At 39.5% G+C, this 20,383-nt stretch overlaps 1 protein-coding gene across 2 annotated transcripts in view; it reads right to left on the bottom strand.

Annotated features, from left to right (window-relative positions):
* LOC101943539 (sucrase-isomaltase, intestinal-like) overlaps positions 1 to 20,383 on the bottom strand; it is a 111,985-nt gene that overhangs the window by 25,903 nt on the left and 65,699 nt on the right. For both annotated transcript variants that reach the window (XM_065554341.1, XM_065554350.1), the window contains exons 10-16: positions 19,904 to 20,017; positions 19,675 to 19,791; positions 19,510 to 19,594; positions 14,334 to 14,451; positions 8,284 to 8,452; positions 7,468 to 7,584; positions 3,129 to 3,277 (exon numbers count right to left, since the gene is read on the bottom strand). In XM_065554341.1, coding sequence (XP_065410413.1) covers positions 3,129 to 3,277; positions 7,468 to 7,584; positions 8,284 to 8,452; positions 14,334 to 14,451; positions 19,510 to 19,594; positions 19,675 to 19,791; positions 19,904 to 20,017 — 869 coding nt within the window. The remainder of the gene's footprint in view (positions 1 to 3,128; positions 3,278 to 7,467; positions 7,585 to 8,283; positions 8,453 to 14,333; positions 14,452 to 19,509; positions 19,595 to 19,674; positions 19,792 to 19,903; positions 20,018 to 20,383) is intronic.

Below are 20,383 nucleotides of genomic sequence, written 5' to 3'. Positions count from 1 at the left end.
TACCATGACCTCATAGCTATAGGAGATCTTCCTTAGCTCAAGTGGAAGAAGCCTGTATTTTCAATGTTTACAGTCCCCAGTTCTGTCTCCAGTAATGACTGTGGTGGCTGAATACATTCACACAAGAAGCATATTATTGTTGGAAAGTAATGTCTCTTAATTGAAAATCAGGAGCTGATACACTGAGGAGGCTCATATATGTCCTTCCAGCAAAGGATGCAGTGTCTTTCATGGCAAATCCATAAGAATGGCCATACTGGGTCTGCCCAAAGGTCCATCTCGCCCAGTATCCTGTCTTCCGACAGTGGCCAATGCCAGGTGCCCCAGAGGGAATGAACAGAACAGGTAATCTGGCCAAGAGGAGATGCCACTATATCCAGGGTGGAAAAGAGAAGTACCCTCTCCTTGGAAGATGATGCAGCACACAAAGTCCTATTTCAGAAAAACTGAAGCTTCCCTGAGAGTACATTCAAGTATTTATGGCCTTCTCTGCAAGCCTTTCAATCTACGTTGCCTAAATTAATTGACATTTGTCAAACGGCTGCAGAAACTGACCAAATCTCTGACTGCCAGACACAGACACAGAGCTAGTATTACGTAATTGATTCTTCATACTGAAGATGTAAAGCTACTTAATTGTAAACACAGTCCTTTGACAGTAAATATTTTACACATCAGTCATCAGATAAAGACTAAAAGTAATTGCCTTAGCTACCTGTAAGACATGGTCTTGTTTAGGTCTGGCTGGAAAACAAGAGTTCCATTTTGCAAAATAATTTGAGTTTCATCATTTGTTTTCAATCTGCATCAAAATAAAACCTAGATCTTTTGAATTTTTTTGTTAAAAGAAAGAGGAAAAAAGGGGGAAATGGGAGGGACACACATCATAGGCAATAGCCCAGCTGACTAGCTGATTCATATTTAGTCAGGAAGGTAAAAATGAGAGAGAGAGAGACCCCAGAATATCCAATAGCCGGGACGCTCACATGGGATGCAGGAGACTCTAAAGTTCCTGCTCCGAATCAGACAGAGCAAAAGTAAAGCATGAATGCCCAGTAACCACTGGGCTATTGGGTATTCTGGGGTCTCGCTCTCATTTTGACCTTCCTGACCAAATATGAATCAGCATTTGCTAACAGAAAAATGTTTAATCAAAAAATTCCTGAACAGCTCTAACGGTGTCAACCTTTGATTTCCTTCAATTATTTCAAAATGTATATGACATTGCTAAAGTTTCCATACACTGACTTTATTTGGTTTTATTGCTTAGGAAAGGATTCTCTCAGTGGTGTCTGTATCATCATGCCTCTATATGTGCATAGCACATTGTACCTGATCCTGAAGGAGTTCAGTATTGTAATAATTCCAAAAGAACTGAGCAAAAGAACCGTGGCAATTGAAGAACAAAGGGAAATGTACCCAATGTTCTATTTTTTAAAATAGCGGAGAGTTTGGGAGAGTATATTGAGCCAAAGGTTAATGTGCCTGAGGGCTTGCTCCAGGCTCTACCTAATTGGGTGTGTGACAGAAAACTTTCAGTAAGAAACTTTGCTTGATAAAGACATTTATATATTCTTATAAAAAATTTACGTGCTGCAAGAAGAAGGGATTTAAGAAGGGAACCCATTTACTTTTCTTCCTGCAACAGTCCCACTACCTCAAATATATAAAATAACAAGCTATCATTTGATTTTTTTTTTAACAGGGTGTTTATAAAGGTGATTCCTTCAACAGACTGAAAACAAACAACACAGGTTATGTGTTTAGGGCTTTTCAGAGTGTATGTCAGGAGATCATCATACACCAGGATACACCACAGCTGATCTTGCAATCATGAGCATAAATTAGGCACGCAAATGAACTCACTCATGTTGAAAATGTAGGCCCTTCTACTGATGCCCCAATCTATTGCATTTCCCATAGTCTATGAAAGCTAGTTAGCCTCTACACATTTCCCACTGTTTGATGTTGTCCCACTTTTCCTTTTTTTTAAGCTATTAACCAAGTCTTGAATCTTGACAAGCTCATACTGTGTAGTCTTTAAAGCTGTTTGTCATAGACCATCACTTCAAGTCCTTTTCTAACTTTTGAGCTATTGAATTATTTTATTATTTCATTTCCTCAGTGTGAGGCACTAAAACACAAAGCAGAATCTAACAGGCCACAGTTGTTGTATGTTATATGCAATGACCACATGGTCAGATTCCATCATTGGAGATTTTTAAGAGCAGGTTAGAAAAACACCTGTCAAGGATGTATTGATAATACTTAGTCCTGCCATGAGTGCAGGGGATTGGACTAGATGACCTCTTGAGGTCCCTTCCAGTTCTATGATTCTAATAACTATTGTTGGGAGGACAGCTTTTAAAACACATCTTTCACAGTAAGTCTCTGTGAACTAATAAGATATTAAAAGAAAACATATGCAGCTTTCAGTTTTTTCTTCTATAAAGAAGAAAAAGAACAAGTAAAATTCTACAATATTACCCTTAATGATTCTATTTAATTTCTCAAGAAATAGGAGATCAAACCCATAGAATATTTTTGTGCTACAAACATCTAAGTAACTTTAGTTACTTGATTAGTTCCACTGAAGCAAGGAGACTGCTTTCAAAAGCAAGCACTATGTCCAGTAATAAGTGACTGCAGGATCTGGCTCTGAACTATTGATACCATAAGTGGGGAATAGATAGGACTACAAACTTCACATCACTGAAGACTACATGAGGGATTCTTTTATTAATGGATATTAAACCACTGCTACTTACCCTTGATATGAATACCCAAAAAGCCCTAATGGTTAAAAGTATGGACATAAACACTGTTAAGCAGAAATATTAAAAATAAATATTTGAAACATCATACGACCCATTCTATTAAACAAACACCTGGAAAATAAATAACAATTGAGGAAAGTTAAGTGTGTGGCGGGGAATATTGCTTTTAAAGTAAAATCTATGTTAAATGTTACATGAACTATGCTGTTTTACTATAAACTGCTCTTGTTAAGGCAGAGAGATACAATTTTATCATTACTATTATCAAAATAAATATAAAATAATTGTTACACTGGATCCACAATAAATATGAATAAAATATCACAGACAGGAAACAGACTGGTAGCTTACTCATGCATTAATCCTCGTACCACTGTGTTTCCATGGACATGAGAATCAAAGAATAAGGTGTACAAATAAGGCAACAGCGTGTATCTAATCAGCAATGTAGACCGAGATATCTCCGCAAATTCTGCTCCAAACACTGCAGGGTCTTGCTCCTACCAAAGAGAAAGTGATTTGTTTTGTATTTAAGTTTACAAATATGCAATTATTATACAGGAAGTAGCCTGTCATGATTTAAGGAAAGCGTCTATTGACTTGAACAGTCTACAGTTGAATGCTTAGCGTAAAAAAAAAATCTAAACAGAATAGACAATAACAACAATCCAGTCTCACACTAATTTAGAACTTTTTATTCCTAAATATATCAGTGAACATCGTAAGACAGGGACTTGATCCTTAGTTGTGTTGAGCACCCCCAATTGCCCGTAAGGTCACTAAAGTCATTGAGAGTTGTGGATTTTTAGCTCCTATCAAGATCAGACTCTGTATATTTAGAAATAATTTCACCACTGAAATGCAGCTACCTCTGGGGTAGAATGTGTAAGATAAGTGGAAAATGGATACTCAATATGCTGCCAAACAGAGGGAAGAGGGAAATTCTTTTGGCCAAGACCATAGAGACTAACCTGTATGAAAAGTGCCATTTGATTTTATGGCCTTCGGGTGAAATTGTGGCCCCACTGAAGTCAGTAGCAAAACTCCCATTGAATTCAATGGGCCAGGATTTCATCCTTATTTTTAAGAGGTCTCAACTTGGTTTGTTACTCTGCACCTACAATTTTTGGATGCAAATAAATGCAGATCAAATATTTTGGGGGCACAATTAATTGTATCTAGACATCTACCTACCTGATTTCAAATACAACTTGATTCATAGATTCATAGATTCTAGGGCTGGAAGGGACCTCGAGAGGTCATCGAGTCCAGTCCCCTGCCCTCATGGCAGGACCAAATACTGTCTAGACCATCCCTGATAGACATTTATCTAACCTACTCTTAAATATCTCCAGAGATGGAGATTCCACAACCTCCCTAGGCAGTTTATTCCAGTGTTTAACCACCCTGACAGTTAGGAACTTTTTCCTAATGTCCATCCTAAACCTCCCTTGCTGCAGTTTAAGCCCATTGTTTCTTGTTCTATCCTTAGAGGCTAAGATGAACAAGTTTTCTCCCTCCTCCTTATGACACCCTTTTAGATACCTGAAAACTGCTATCATGTCCCCTCTGTCTTCTCTTTTCCAAACTAAACAAACCCAATTCTTTCAGCCTTCCTTCATGGGTCATGTTCTCTAGACCTTTAATCATTCTTGTTGCTCTTCTCTGGACCCTCTCCAGTTTCTCCACATCTTTCTTGAAATACGGTGCCTAGAACTGGACACAATACTCCAGCTGAGGCCTAACCAGCGCAGAGTAGAGCGGAAGAATGACTTCTCGTGTCTTGCTCACAACACACCTGTTAATGCATCCTAGAATCACATTTGCTTTTTTTGCAACAGCATCACACTGTTGACTCATATTTAGCTTGTGGTCCACTATAACCCCTAGATCTCTTTTTGCCGTACTCCTTCCTAGACAGTCTCTTCCCATTCTGTATATGTGAAACTGATTGTTCCTTCCTAAGTGGAGCACTTTGCATTTGTCTTTATTAAACTTCATCCTGTTTACCTCAAACCATTTCTCCAATTTGTCCAGATCATTTTGAATTTTGACCCTGTCCTCCAAAGCAGTTACAATCCCTCCCAGTTTGGTATCATCTTCAAACTTAATAGCTTGATGGTTATGTCAGAATGACATCAATTATGCTTACAAATATTTGTGCATATAATTCTGAGGGCACAATAGGGTAGGCCATTTCTAAAAGCCAGGTTGTGATTTGAAAGCACTGCAGGAAATTTAGCTTCCCATTTTCCAGAAAAATTAATGGAAAATGTGTTAAGTCAAGTCCCCTGCCTTGCTTTGAAAAGCTCAACCCTCATTCCTAAAATCTATACCCAGCAGACAGGACTTCTGCTTTTAAGGTTTTGTCACAAAGACCCTCACTAGAAACTGTATGGCCTCCTTAGAAACAGAAAGAGCAGATTAAAAAAATTTATCCACATTCACTGGATATTGTTGACCTGTTGTATTCAGTGGATTCACTCTGCTATTTACTGAAGTTCATAGAAACTGTGGACTGAGATCATGAAAAAGTGTCGTAAGACTCCATATCTGTCTTAAAAATTTCTCCCTAAATGAGTCAATTTCTCTTTAAAATACTGCATCATGAATTCCTGGATTAATGAAACATAAAAAGAACAGAAATAATAAAACTTTGCTTTTATATTATCTAGTGTTTTTCAGGCAAGAATATTATTAAGCCATGCAACATCCCTATGAGTCAGACAAACCAGATGCTTAAGATCAAATTTTAATATTACATTTAATATTAATTAACTCAATATTTAAGTTATTTTTACCCTCTCTTATACATACATCTGCATTAGTCAATAACCATGTTTCCTGCTGGTTTCTAAGCTCTGGAACGCCAGCTACTTTTTAATAGTGGTATATTTTTACCACTTGGACAGCCCTACTGTACAAATATTGTCTAAATACAGTAAAAATAGTCAGTCTAAGTCACCCAAAGCGCCCTGCAAATCAGATTTTTACAAAAAATGAACAGAACTGTTCTATGATTTTTAACAGTACAAGAAAAATTAATTCTAGTTGCTCAATTCACTTTTTCTTGAATTGGCATGTAGTAATTTGAGGGGGGGGGGGACATCATGTGGGCCCTATTCTGCCACCCTTACTAATGCCTTACTCCTCAAATGGATCCATCAACATAAGGATGATGGAATTCGGCCCATAACCTACTTATTTATGAGTTGATAAGCTACAGCCTTCATGAAGAATGCACTCATGTAGCCATATATTTATATTTCCATTATATGCACTCATGTTTGACATGCAAATTAACTACCAACCTGTATATAGACTACAAATATACTCCCATATAGGTCAAACACAATTTTACATTTTCATGCACACATGGGTGCATGCATGAGTGCAAATCAGTTAACTATAAATCTAACTACAATGGACACCACTACACAGAGAATATTTACACACAGTAGTATCTGAAAAAACAGACATTTCCTATTCTAATTATAGGGGAATACTTTGGTAGTTCCAATGCTATTGGATAGTAAATGTGGGGGCAAGTCTTGACTTTTTAATAGGAACCATTGTGCCTGTTTGCATGTGCAATTGCCCAATTTTTAAAGGCACATACCCATTTGTGCAGGCAAATGTGAATTCTTGTGGTGCAACTGTTACACCAGCCTTTAAAAATCTGGCCTTGCAGCAAAAATGAAAGTTAACAGTCACAACATTAACTCCATCTTTGTACATTTCATCTTACAAAAGTAAAAACAGCCTCTTGTAATAGCAGAATCATTCTTTCATTCATTGTTACAGCACAGTGGAGAAATATAATGTATATCCAAAGACCAGAGGACCTTCAACCTTTCAGCAGCTAGAAACAACATGACATTTCTTTCTAGCTGAGATAAGAGCTAGAATGAGTATATGGATACAGAGTTAGACTTGATAATGCACTTTTTCAGTTATGAATTCAGTTCAGTTGTTTTTTTTTCAGATTTCAATTCTACTAGGCTGAGTAACTGTTGTTTCTACTGCTACCTGTCCTTGAAGTTTCTAATGTATAAGAAATATAATTTGTCCAAAATTTCTAACTATGATATATGTCTGAGGCTTAATTTAGGATGATGCAGGTTGTAGCCTGTCTGCCCCTTCCTGTAATGTGTGTTAAAAGGTGAACATAAAAGCACTTTAAAAACATTCTAAGCAAGTAAAAGGATGTGTTATATGTTCATATTTTAAAATGACAACCAAACAATAATTTATGGGCAGGAGATAATAGCAAATCTGTTCCTCCTCCATTTGCCTTCAAATAATTGTTTCCCTGAAATACTTGATAATGTCATTAACACCTAAAAGAGAACAGGAAACAAAAACTAGGGTGTTGGTAGATTAATGATGGAGGAACTGATTTGTATCTACATTTTTGTAATTGTAAACTGTGCACAAATTTATTTCTATGCAGCTTTGGGATATTAGACACTTTTTTAAAAGTTTCAATCCATTTTTAAATTATGGGAATGCATAACAATCACTTCTGTGCATGACATCTGATAGCACTGCACCATATAAAAGATTTCTGTTCACCCAACAAGGGTTTACCCACAGAAACGCAGAATGATTTTTGAGAGTACAATTTAAATATTAAAATGATAAATATGAAAATCAAGGGCTGCAGCATTTAGTAGCTTTGCTTTCTTACCGTCTGGCCCTCTCCGTTATGATTTCTGGAGAAAGGATAAAATGAACCAAGTTGCATCCATCGTAAGCAGAGTTCATAAGTTGTATCAAGGAGAAACCCACAGATATCAGCACCAATCTGAAGAAACACAATAATTAAGTAAGTGCTCATAAGTGTGAGTAAGAGTTACACAATCAGGCCCTAAATCAATGTTACAGTGATACCTGTTAATAAAGGTCAACGAAAGGACCACTATTTTTCTGGTGATTTTATCAGGTGATCCCACAATAGTGTGATGAACATGGAAAAAAAATGTGCAGTGACTGAGAATGTTAATATAGATTTGACTATATTTTAATAATTGTATTATTTCTTCAATTCAGCTTGCAAAATTAGAAATATATTTTGAAATATGAATGATGAAACATATATCAGGAAGGAAATCTATTTTTCCTGGTGTAATGCCGACAGACCCTGGTCGTCAGCGGGCGGGATTGAACCTGGGACTTCTGGAGTTTAGTGCATGAGCTTCTACCACATGAGCTAAAAGCCAACTCGCTGTTAGCCAAGGCTATAGAGCCAACTCAATCTCTCTCTAAGTGGTTTTGGTGCCACTAGATGGGATAGAACCCCACACCCAGGTGTGCGGGTTACACTGGCACATCACACAATTGTTTCATATGAGAATCTTTGACTCTTCTTGAATTAGAAAAAATTGACAAAATTAAATTTAATCAGCACCTGCTTGCCATATCAAGCATTTCATATAAGCAAACATTTGGATTCATTTCAAATGATATTACATATGAAACAGTGATAGCCTTTAGGCAGACTTACATATGGAATCCCAAAGAGATTAAATTCCAACATTCCAATTATTGACATGTGCATATCCTTCCAGCGTGAAAAGTTGTCACCTAGCCAGTGACCTGCATATTTCCCACTTCCGACAAATGTAGAACGACTTAGAACAAATGCTCGCTTTCCGGTGGCCTTCTGAACAGCACTGGGAAAAAGTACATCAACATCAGTGAAGAAAACCCAACTCAAGAAGTTTTCACATTATAGGCTTGATTCTGAAGTCCTCATATAGGCAAAATTTTGGTTAAGGTAAGTGAGAGTTTTATCCGTATAACAACTGTTATTGTGGTCCATTATGTTCTCGAGTCATGTAAAATACAGAAATCAGTACTACATCCTTGTAAAGAAAAACAACCACCATAAATTGGTAAGAATGTATGTCATGATTGTTGTGGAATCCATGACTTTTGGGGTCATGTACTCATTCAGGTTCCTCATGAATCTGAATGTATGTGAATAAGAACATAAGAATTTCTCACTATTTCTATTTATGTTCTTCTGAGGCTTGGTTTTCCCTCAGAGAGCTATTTATCAAGTTGAAATAAAACTAGAGCAGGCCTTGTTGTGGAATTTCCACCATCCAGAAACTGAAACATACTATGAGAAAACCAGATCTCTCAATAGTTTGATACTCCAAAAGCCAGGGCTGACTCCAGGTTTTTTGCCGCCACAAGCGGCGAAGAGAGAACAAAAAAGAAAAAAAGAAAAGCCCGATTGAGCGGAGCGATTGAGCTGCTGCCAAGTGCCACCGAAGGGGAAGTGAGGCACTGAAGGACCCGCCGCCGAATTGCCACCGCGGACCCGGACGTGCCGCCCCAACAACGGATGGACGTGCTGCCCCTTTCTATTGGCTGCCCCAGGCACCTGCTTCCTTCGCTGGTGCCTGGAACTGGCCCTGCCAAAAGCTCCCCAAATTATTAAAAGCCTGTGAGAAACATACACACACAAATACAAGGAAACATGTACAAATATTAGAACTTGTGCCATCCCTACTTATATTCATGTTTTGTTTTAGTTTAAGATGTCCATGTTGTTTGGAAATGTTGTGCAAATAAGTTAGCAAGTTAGTTGTGGGTGAGAGACTGAGTGAGAATGGGACAATGGTTAAATAAGCAGGTAAAGTGAGTTAGACTCATAGACTTTAAGGTCAGAAGGGACCATTGTGATCATCTAATCTGACCTGCACATCCCAAGCCACGGAACCTCACCCACTCCTGTAATAGACCCCTAATCTCTGGCTGAGTTACTGAAATCCTCAAATCATAGTTTAAGGACTTAAAGTTACAGAGAATTCAGCAGTTACTGAGTTTAAACCTGGAAGTGACCTGTTCCTCACGCTGCAGAGGAAGGTGAACCCCCCTCCCCCCCCCCGGGGTCTCTGCCAATCTGATATGGGGGAGAAATTCCTTCCCAACCCCAACTATGGTGATCAGTTAGCCCCTGAGCATGTCCACAGCAGTTGAGTGAGAGTGGGTGTTGGATCAAGTATCAAGTGGAATGCCCCAAGGGTCAGTCCTGGAGCCACTTTTGTTCAATATCTTCATTAATAATCTGGAGGATGGCGTGGATTGCACCCTCAGCAAGTTTGCAGATGACACTAAACTGGGAGGAGTGGTAGATATGCTAGAGGGTAGGCATAGGACACAGAGGGACCTAAACAAATTAGAGGATTGGGCCAAATGAAATCTGATGAGGTTCAGCGATGACAAGTGCAGAGTCCTGCACTTAGGGTGGAAGAATCCCATGCACTGCTACAGACTAGGGACTGAGTGGCCAGGCAGCAGTTCTGCAGAAAAGGACCTAGGGATTACAGTGGATGAGAAGCTGGATATGAGTCAACAGTGTGCTCTTGTTGCCAAGAAGGCTAACGGCATTTTGGGCTGTATAAGTAGGAGCGTTGCCAGCAGATCAAGGGATGTGATCATTCCCCTCTATTCGGCATTGGTGAGGCGTCATCTGGAGTACTGTGTCCAGTTTTGGGCCCTACACTACAAGAAGGATGTGGAAAAATTTGAAAGAGTCCAGCAGAGGGCAACAAAAATGATTAGGGGGCTGGAGCACATGATTTATGAGGAGAAGCTGAGGGAACTGGGATTGTTTAGTCTGCAGAAGAGAAGAATGAGGGGGAATTTGATAGCTGCTTTCAACTACCTGAAAGGGGATTCCACAGAGGATGGATCTAGACTGTTATCAGTGGTAGCAGATGACAGAACAAGGAGTAATGGTCTCAAGTTGCAGTGGGGGAGGTTTAGATTGGATTGGTTACCTAGGGAGGTGGTGGAATCTCCATCCTTAAAGGTTTTTAAGGTCAGGTTTGACAAAGCCCTGGCTGGGATGATTTAGTTGGGGATTGGTCCTGCTTTGAGCAGGGGGTTGGACTAGATGATCTCCTGAGGTCTTTTCCAACCCTGATATTCTATGATTCTATGATGAAAGTCCAGGTGAAGAGAATTTTCCAAATTTTACTTCCAGAACAAACCATAGGACTGCACAGAAGGCTAATAGAATGAGGGACTTGGCAATAACACTGTCAGATGAAAAACTGGACTAGTGAACTCACCATGAAGGCCCCCTGAAAACTCTGGACTATCAGGACTTGACAGGGCACTATATAAAAGAAAGAGGGTGGCTGCAAAGCAACACCTAAACTTTAAGAGAGTACTCTTTTGGGGACATGGAAAGAGGAGGGAAATGAAAAATCTGGATGAACATGGAGACTTACATAATGGGAAAGAAAGGACAGCAGTATTAAGTACCCAAAATATGAGGTGTCCCCAAAATATTTCATAAAGTTTCAAAGTTAGAGAACATTTAAAAAGTAGGGCAAAATTCTCTTCTCAGCTCCAATATCTGCTGTCCTTACACGTACAGAACTCCTACTGAGATCAAAATATATCTGCAATTATAGGAAGAGCAAAGAGTGAAACTGAGAAATATTATGTGGCTCTCAGAGGAGAAATGTTGCCATAGTTTGTTTACTACAGAGTATGCCCCTGTCTTTTCATAATATTTATGGTGACTTCTGATGTTATCAAGACTCCTCCCAAAATTACCATGTCTAATCTATAGCCTTGACAATAAACTCGAATATTTATATTCCTATTGCTATTAGTAAGTTTGACACCCCTCTACATTTACATGGTTATCCAGTCTCGTGTCTTTTCCCATAAAATTCACTGTATACAAATAATTGTACTACTTTGCTTTTAATATAGGAATTTGTTTATATAGTATTATTAGATGATAAAGAATTGCTTTGATGGCAACTACAAAGCAAAATGGAACTAAAGAACAAGCACCAAATCAAACTATGAAAGAAATCTTGAATTATTCTAAACAAAATGCATCCTTCCTTTCACTGTTTCCCCCTCTTTCCTGTTCTGGTACAACACTGATTTTTCGTGATAGATTTATTTACGATGTTTTCATTTGCACTTCAAAAATATGTAATTTCATTGTGTAAGAGAACAGTCAAAGAATTGGGACATTATTGCTTACTGACAAAGAAAACATACTGTGAAGTGCCTAGTTACAGAGATAAAATATTTTAGTGTTTTCTTAAATAGTTTTTGTATGTGAGTTATATGACTCACCAGTTATTTAATATTACATGTAATTTTGTTTGGCAGCATTTACATAATTAATTATTTTCAAAGGAGCCTAAAAAAGTTAGAAACCCAAATTCTATTCAATTTCACTTAGATTTGGGCACCTAACTCCTTAGGCTCCCTTGAAAACTGCAGCCTAGATTATTAATACTTTTGTGTATTATCCTCATCACTTTCCCTTATTAATGAGATTTGCACAAAAGCACTGGCACACATGTTTATATAAGTGAGCTACATATTTTACTGTACTGGCTCTTTAACCGGCACAGATTTTTCAAAATGTGTTATGTTGATATTTCTAAAACAAACTGATTGGTTTTCATACAAATAAACAAATGTACATTAAGCTTATGGGCTAACCACTGCAAGGTATGTAATGCCTGAAAAGCAATGGAATCGGTTCTGTTGTTCAAGGGGGCCAGCTGGTGGAGTGGCCACATAAAACAAGACTCCAGGTCTCTTTTAGAAGTAACATCCTGGAGCATTACTGGCAAAGAAACGTGCCTTCCCTAAACCCTAGCATAGGTCTCCTCAGATACTCCAGCTTTATGTGTGGGGCAAATTACTGGGGTAGTAGTCATGGGTGGAAAACAATAAACTAGAGCTGGGTGAATAGTTTGTAACAAACAATTTAACAAGTTTTACCACTTTGTGAGTCATCTCAGAACCAAATCTGATTTTCTCAAATACATTTGTTTGAAGTTATTCACAGAACAACATCTGTGGATAATTCTTGGCCTGTAAATTGTGTGAAAGCTGATTGTTGTAAGTATTCAGTATTCAAAAGTTATCCTATTTGACTGGAAACAGATCACATGACAGGTTTCTGTTACCTGATTGGATTTCTTAGAATCAGATTTTAGATACAAATACTCACGATTATTACTTTGTAATTCAATTTCTGCAAATATTCTGCAATATATGCAGTTCTGATAAACATTCCTGTCAGTAACATCATTTATTAGATGATTATTTGTGGAAAGTGAATGCAAAAGGGCATGAACACAGCCATGGAAGAAATTTGTTTTTAAAAAATCCAGATGAAGATCCACGGAATATTGTTTGCAGTATTTGCCTAGTTCTACTGCAAACCCTGCTTCTGTTTTTAGATGCATTGTGAGCTACTTTATATTTTGAAAACGATTTTTTTGTCTTCAAGAATTCTGTGTGTTTGGTTGAACAAAGTGTTTGTATTTCTCATGAACAGCGCTATTCTTCAGAAGCAGGAAGATGGCTGAGAAAGGCACTTTTGTGTGGTGCTACGTTTATGAAGCTGAAATGAGACAGATATGAAAAGGGTCAAAATTGACCTTTACTTTCTGTGTTAGGTCTGTACAGCAGACACAGCATGCACAGCACACAGGCTTACTGCCTTGTGGGTGGCAGAATACTTGGTTATAAAGCCTCAGGGCAGTTTTTCAGATGTGGAGGTGGACTGAAGGATAGGATCCTTTAATATCCTAAATACTGGGTTGTCAGATTGTGGGGCAATCTGAACTCTCTACCGAGCTCTCTCTGGCACAGAGACTGCGTACCCCTATGTGGTTGTACAGAAAGTAGCAGAATGATGGGGCCCCGTGGGGGATGCTACCACACTACCGTTACTAAATACTAATGTTAAGACTGAGTAAAAACAACATAAGGACCCCAGGTTTTGGCCCTTTATTAATACAACAAAAAGAATTGTGTCTCTAACCTCAATTTGTACTGAAAACAAGCATGATGTGCCCATTTGATTTTTCTTTTTTGAGAGTCCTAAAAAGCATATCCAGCCTTTGAACTAACTCTAGTTTCATAGTGACAGATACTGTTAGTCTGAAATAGCTCAGAGTTTTCCAGCTGCAAAAATGACAATTTTTACATTAACCTATAACTGCAATGCAATGTAACTCCACCATTTAGAATCCCCTTTGGGCTTTCCTTACCACATCACAGACTTATGCCAAAAAACAATATACTCTCCAGGCAAGTCAAGACATGTCCACGAAAAGATTTTTGTTATCTCGGGAGTCTATGTTTTTAATTCTTCCTCTAAAGTAATAAATACTCCTTTATATATGGCATCATAATTAGCTGCTATGGGAAATGGTTGTGAAGTCACTAAATCTGATTCTGTAGCTGTTGTGTGGGGAGAATTTTCACAGAAATCACTGAACTGCTTAGTTTAGTTTCACATGAGCAGCAGCCGAAGAATTAGGCCCTATCAGAATTAGGCCCTTTCACTTTATCTGAAACAAATTAACATGACAGAAGCAAACTTTCTGATTCCTTGAAATTGTCCTTAGTACATAAAAAGCAAAGAGGCCTAAACAGATATTTCTAAGTAGAGCCCATTTCAAAGTTTTCCATGTAAAATCAGCTGTTCTTTAAATTCTTATTTAAACTGCATGTTTAGAAGGAGATACTTAGATGACTTACATGAAAGTTGGTGGTGTCTGTGACCAGCCAAAGAGAGAATGTGTGTTATAATGATCCCCCAGATAAGTTTTTGAGTCTGGACATAACGTCTTCTGAGCCAGAGAGTAATCTGTAATTCCTGAGAATGGCATATAAAGTTAGAGAATTATTCAGATCAAATTTCAAACCTCTTCACAATTGTATTCAATGAAGAAATATTACAATATATAGCAAAATCCTAAAGATTTTAAAAAGAATAAAAGCGGAAGCACTGCAGGATCTAATCTTTTTAGATTGCTGTGTGTTTAAAGATAATAGTGACAAATCTTCTTCTAGATGGACATATCATAGGGTTGCCAACTTGGTAATATTTAAAACCAGACACTCCAGCAGGAGTGCCGGAATCTCCTCTGCTTCACCTCTTTCCCCAAGGCCCCACCTCTTCCCTCAAGGGCCCTCCCCCATTCACTCCTCTTACCCCTCCCTCCTGTTGCTCACTGCTTTTCCCCTCCCACCCACCCACCGCCCACCCCCTGCCTGGGTCAGGAGCGACTCACCTGCAGAGTTGGGGCTGGGAGCTGCAGCCACTTGACACAAGCTGAGTAGCAGCTGGCGCGGGTGATGACCCGGCGCCTCCCTGTCTCCCCTGCCTGTAGTAACCGGACTTTGGGTGTCCTGTCAGGACATCTGACCAGACACTGTCGGCTCCCCTTTTTGACCAGACTTTCCAGTCGAAAACCAGGCACCTGTCCACTCTAGATATGTTATGTTCAAAGGGATGTTTCTATTGAATAGGCTATGTTAATGTAGTCCAGTTCTATGTCTAGAAAATCAGATCTTCAAGAAAGGTAATATAGATTCAAATACTAACACACAAAGGAAAAATCACTGAATCAATAATAATTCTACAGGGTGACACTTGTTTCCTATTGAGTGACAGACTTTAGTAAATTCCAGTGTCAAACAAAAATAAAAATGCAAAAGCACAAAGACCTTACATAAGCATTTGAAATCATGGGTTCTCAATTTGCATATCACTAAACTGTAGATGGCAATTAAGCAGTATGACTCAGAAGGCCTCTGTGACAGAGTAAGAATTCATAACTAGGCTCAAATCCTGCCTCTCTTTCCCTGCAGAATGTAGAACTTAAAAGACAGTGGAACTAGTGGAGTCCACACTACTGTATGTTTGAAATTACTACAAAATGTAATCTCCAGTATCTAAAACCATATTAGCATGTCCTCTCTACTATCCTTCTAGAGCTAGAATCTTTATGATTGGATCCTTTGACACAACAGGCTGTAAAGTCTCCATTGTGGCTGAATTGCATGTGGAATCATTTAATTTACAGTCAATTTCCAAGTAATTTGACAGACAATTCACTAGTTATGGCTAAGTGTAATATTCTGGTGATAATTAAGTATAAGTTCTGTCCCACATAAGAAACAAAGTGAAATGTAAAATAAAATTACCAAAACTGAATCCTATTATCATGATTCATTCTTATTTTAAATACTGCAAAGACTCCTTGATTTCTGCCTCGATCATACAGCTTATTTTCACAATTGTATATTAATCCACAACTTAAGGGGTTTTTATAGAAAATTGCTTTTTAAGGGCCAGCTTTTCAATCATCAGCCTCCATTTTTATGGGTTCAGATTACAGGTGCAAATAATTGTGGGTACCGTTGAGATAACAGTGGCTAAGTCTGTTATGCGTGAATGCAAAGCAGCTTAGATATTTCGCTGACCTTATTTGTGGGTACAATTAATGCCAACAAAAAAAGAGGCGTTCTTAACGTGAGTATGGAAAACCTTTAAGGGCTTGATCCTTGAAGTCAGTGTGGAGATTGGCCTGGGTAGCAATGGTAGGATCTGTGTGTAATAGTTAAGTTCAACAAACTCCAGCAAATAGAGGAGCAGAGTGAGAATCTTCTTGACATTTTCTGTTTAAAAAATTTCTATTGTTTTCAGTAGTTTACAATAATAATATTGTACTTTTGTTGTGTTTTATTCATGAGTTTGTTCAGTGACCTGAGCACCCCAGGGAGGGAACAGGAGATTTAAAAATAAAAATGTTACTGTTACAAAGCATCCGCATTGGAGTGCAACACAGAAAAACAAAGTAAAAATAGCCAATATTTCACTGCCAATGACGAACTGTATTGGCTGCCTGCTGCCAATTAGACTTGCTAGCACAGCAGGGATTTGTTGGCGAAATGTTGACCAGATGAATTGCCGGATTGTTGGCACCAGCTGCAGGGCTTCTGGTTTCCTGGGACATAATTTTAACCCCAGGCATGTGTAGTAAGAGGAGGCCCTGAGATAGAAACCTTGGTATCAGAGGCCTGGTATAAGGCCTAAGGCCTGAACTAAAGTAATGGTCAAGACTTTGCTAATATAAAGCAAAGTGAAGCTGTGAGCCAGAGGCAAGCCCTGCTCACAGAAGCTGGCAAAGAAAGGGCTGATGCTGCAAAAAGAGACATACCTAAAAGGTACTGGACACCAGATATCAGAACACTCCAATACTGGAACATTCCACAGATAACATGGAACAGGCCGACCCATCCCAATGGCAGGGGCAAAAGGGTAAAATGATGGATAGAGTTGTTTTGATCGAACCAACATGTACAAGGTGAGAGGCGGCACCTTACTACGTAGAGGGGTTGTACCTTGCTGCGTGGAGGGGTTGCACCTCAATACGTCAGGAGTGATGTGTAACTTGTTTGTACCTGTGTATAAGAATGTATCCCTGGGGTGGTGTCTTTGTCCGGCCGAGAGGACAGTGGAAAGTCCCGCCACTGACTGAGCCGGGTCCATTGCCAAGAGGCATCTATTAGTAGTATGCCCAGTAGACTAAGTAATCTACGGGGAACTGCAATTGTGTCCAAGGTCGCAATAAACCTGGCCAAGGTGCCTTTGTACCTTACTAGAGTCTGTGGTCATTGGGGGTTCTCGTTGGGTTTGCTGTGTCAGCTATCTGCAGAGCTGGGACAGCACACGGAGGGAACACCCGCACGCAGCCGAGTGATATCAACATAGGAGATAGCAGAGCACCACACCGGTAGCATCTGACAACAGCATGTTGGGTACTGGAAGAGGTTTTTCCACCCCATCACTCTCATACAACTTTATTAGAACCTATCTTCCCGAGAGAAGAAGTGTTGCCAACGATACAGAGATAACTAGTTACTTTTTCGGAAAAGTGCCTAGGAATCTTGACCTTTCATCAGAGATGGCTGAAGTTTAACCTCTCACATCCAAGTGACACCTACAGCACAACATAAAGGGCCTGATCCAAAGCCCATTCAAGGCAGTAGGAAAATTCCTACTGACTACAGTGAGGTTTGGGTCAGGCCTTAAAGCTATACAAAACTCATGATTCAGTTCACACACTTTTACTGCAAAATCAGAGAATTCAGGGGGGAAATCGCAATTGGGAACTACATGCTATTTTAATGAAATTGCACCGGTACAAAATAGCAACAAATTTGCATAGGCCAAGTTTGACTTTTATATTTGGGTGGGGTGCCAGTCAGGCCAATGCGCTGCGTGGGGGGTGGAGTGAGGGGCAAATTCCACTCCTGCCCAAGGTTTGCAGTTTGGGGGAGTTTTGCTCTCTCCCCCAAAACTACGCCCATGACAATTTGCCCTAAATTTGCTCCCTTGCCTGTCAGAAAAGTGGTTTTCAAACCTTGCATGCCACAACCCAAAGGAAAAACTATTCTGGGATGGCAGTGTATTTCCTTCCTAGAATAGAATTTCATTACTGCCTATATCCCATGATCTACAGCAGCGGTTCTCAAACTTCATTGCACCACAACCCCCTTCTGACAACAAAGGACAACACAAGGAGGGAGGACCCAAGCCTGAGCCTGCCTGAACCCAACTGCCCCGGTGGGGGGGGGGCAAAGCTGAAGCCCAAGAGCTTGAGCCCCAAGCAGAGGTCCCATAACCCTGAGCCCCGACACCAAAGACTGAAGCCCTCAGGCTTCGGCTTCAGCCCTGGGAGGTGGGGCTCGGGCTTCAGCTTTGGCTCTGGGCAGTGGAGCTTGGGCTTCAGCCCCAGGCTCCAGCAAGTCTAACATCAACCCTGGTATCCCCATTAAAATGGGGTCACGACACACTTTGGGGTCCAGACCCACCATTTGAGAAGTGCTGATCTACACAGTGATTAATGATAAAGTCCTGACTGCTTAGTGCGCCAGTAGGGTGCATCTGCGTGGCATTGTTCTACCAAGTGGGAAAGGAATAAGTAGCCTTTACGATCACCAATAAGATAACCCATTGGATATCTCCTCACTGAAATACTAGTAGAACTAGTACTTTGTGGTGATCATAAGATTATGTGTGTGTATCTGTGCAAGTTATTTTGATGCTAAATTCAGGAAGCTCTTGTGAGGTGACATTGACTTGAGAGTGATATACCCTTGTCCCATACAATGTCATAAGGCAAACTTGTAATACAACTTACAGTGTTCTCACATTAAAGCAACATTGTATTCACACAATGTGCGAGAAAAGAATTCACACACTTCCCGAGGGAATTCACACAGGGTTCTGCAAAGCATCTAAGCACTTCCAAAGAAATTCCACAGAGACGTGTGCAACACACACAGCTGCTATTGCTGTATATACATGGATAACTTGACACGTTTTCAAATCTTTGTAATATTTTCCCCTCCCATATTAAATATGGCCTTGAAATACCTAAGTTTTCTTCCTGCTGCTTATGATTTAGATGGCCACTAAGGGCTCAATTATGGTTCAAAGCTGTATCCCACGGTAGGGGAAAGGGCAGAGGACGAATCTGCAGAAGGAATTCCTGGAGCTCCCCCGTGTGCCTCTAAGGGCAGCGGAGGAGCACAGCTTCACTGCCGCCATGACTGGATCACTGTCCCTTAAGTGCCCTCTCTTGGCCTCATACCGGCAGTAGCTCTAGCTTGAAGCAGATCTTTCACTTGGAGAAGTGCAAGGAATGTCATTTGCTTAGCCCTCTGGCACAGTTGCCAGACTGACTGAAGAAAATTTTTGTGCTTTCTCCCCCGTCAGGCCGGGGGACAACTGAACCCTAAATGATTATGTAACTGAATCCATACTGATAGCACAATAGGCAAGTAAAGATGGAAAACAAGAAACTTTGCACTGTTTGAGGAAATAACCAATACAAATAAAGAGTTTTTAAAAGGCACTTACTAGGAACATAAGGAGGGTAGTTGAGGTCATTAAGAGCACAGCCTGGGTACTGGCCAGTTCCAAAATTGGCTGGTTCATTCATATCCTTAAATAAAAAGTTTTACATATGTACAAGTTGTCTTTTTGATTTTGGAAAAAAGAGAAGGAAAATCTACTCAGACGTACAATCCAGAGTCCGTCATAGTCAAGGACAGTTTTGAACTCAACACACATCTGGATCCACCAGTCAGCTGTCCTGGGGTTAGTGTAGTCAGGAAACACGGAATCTCCTGGGGGCCACACCTGGAATTGACCGTAAGTATTTGATTAATATATGTGACTTCTGATTATGAAAATTCTCTAACACTGAGAAGCAACACTGCTACCTACATATATGCTAATTTAAGAAACCAACCTTGCCAACAGCTGGAGTTACTCCATCAGAATTGTTCACCCAGATTCCCATTTCTTGTCCAAGTTCATAGGGCCTATAAGTACCTGGTGCTTCATCCTTGCTTAAGAAAGGATCCTAAAAAAAACGTTTTCCTAGGATTATCATAAGCACTATGATAACAGCTACTTTCATTAGTACTTTTCAGAATACTTTGGAAGATATAGCTAATGTAGATTGTATTAATATTAGACAAAAGCTACATTAAAATGGAGTTAAAGTTGAGAGTACCTCTCAGTACAAAACCAAACATTATAATCCCTGGAAATCCAGAGTTAAATGACATCATCCAATAACCATACAATTACGTTTAAGAAACGTTAGTGCTTGTGATTCTATATTAGATTAAACTGATTTTAAAGAAGCATTATATTTTTTTCTTTTTTGCCCCTCTCCCCCATCATGATGTCACTATTTGACAGCGATAAGCTTGTTTGGGTACCC

Source organism: Chrysemys picta, chromosome 1 (assembly GCF_011386835.1).
Source record: "Chrysemys picta bellii isolate R12L10 chromosome 1, ASM1138683v2, whole genome shotgun sequence".
Lineage (NCBI taxonomy): Eukaryota > Metazoa > Chordata > Testudines > Emydidae > Chrysemys > Chrysemys picta.
Note: the sequence above shows the minus strand (reverse complement) of the source record. Positions and strands in the feature narration are given on the sequence as shown.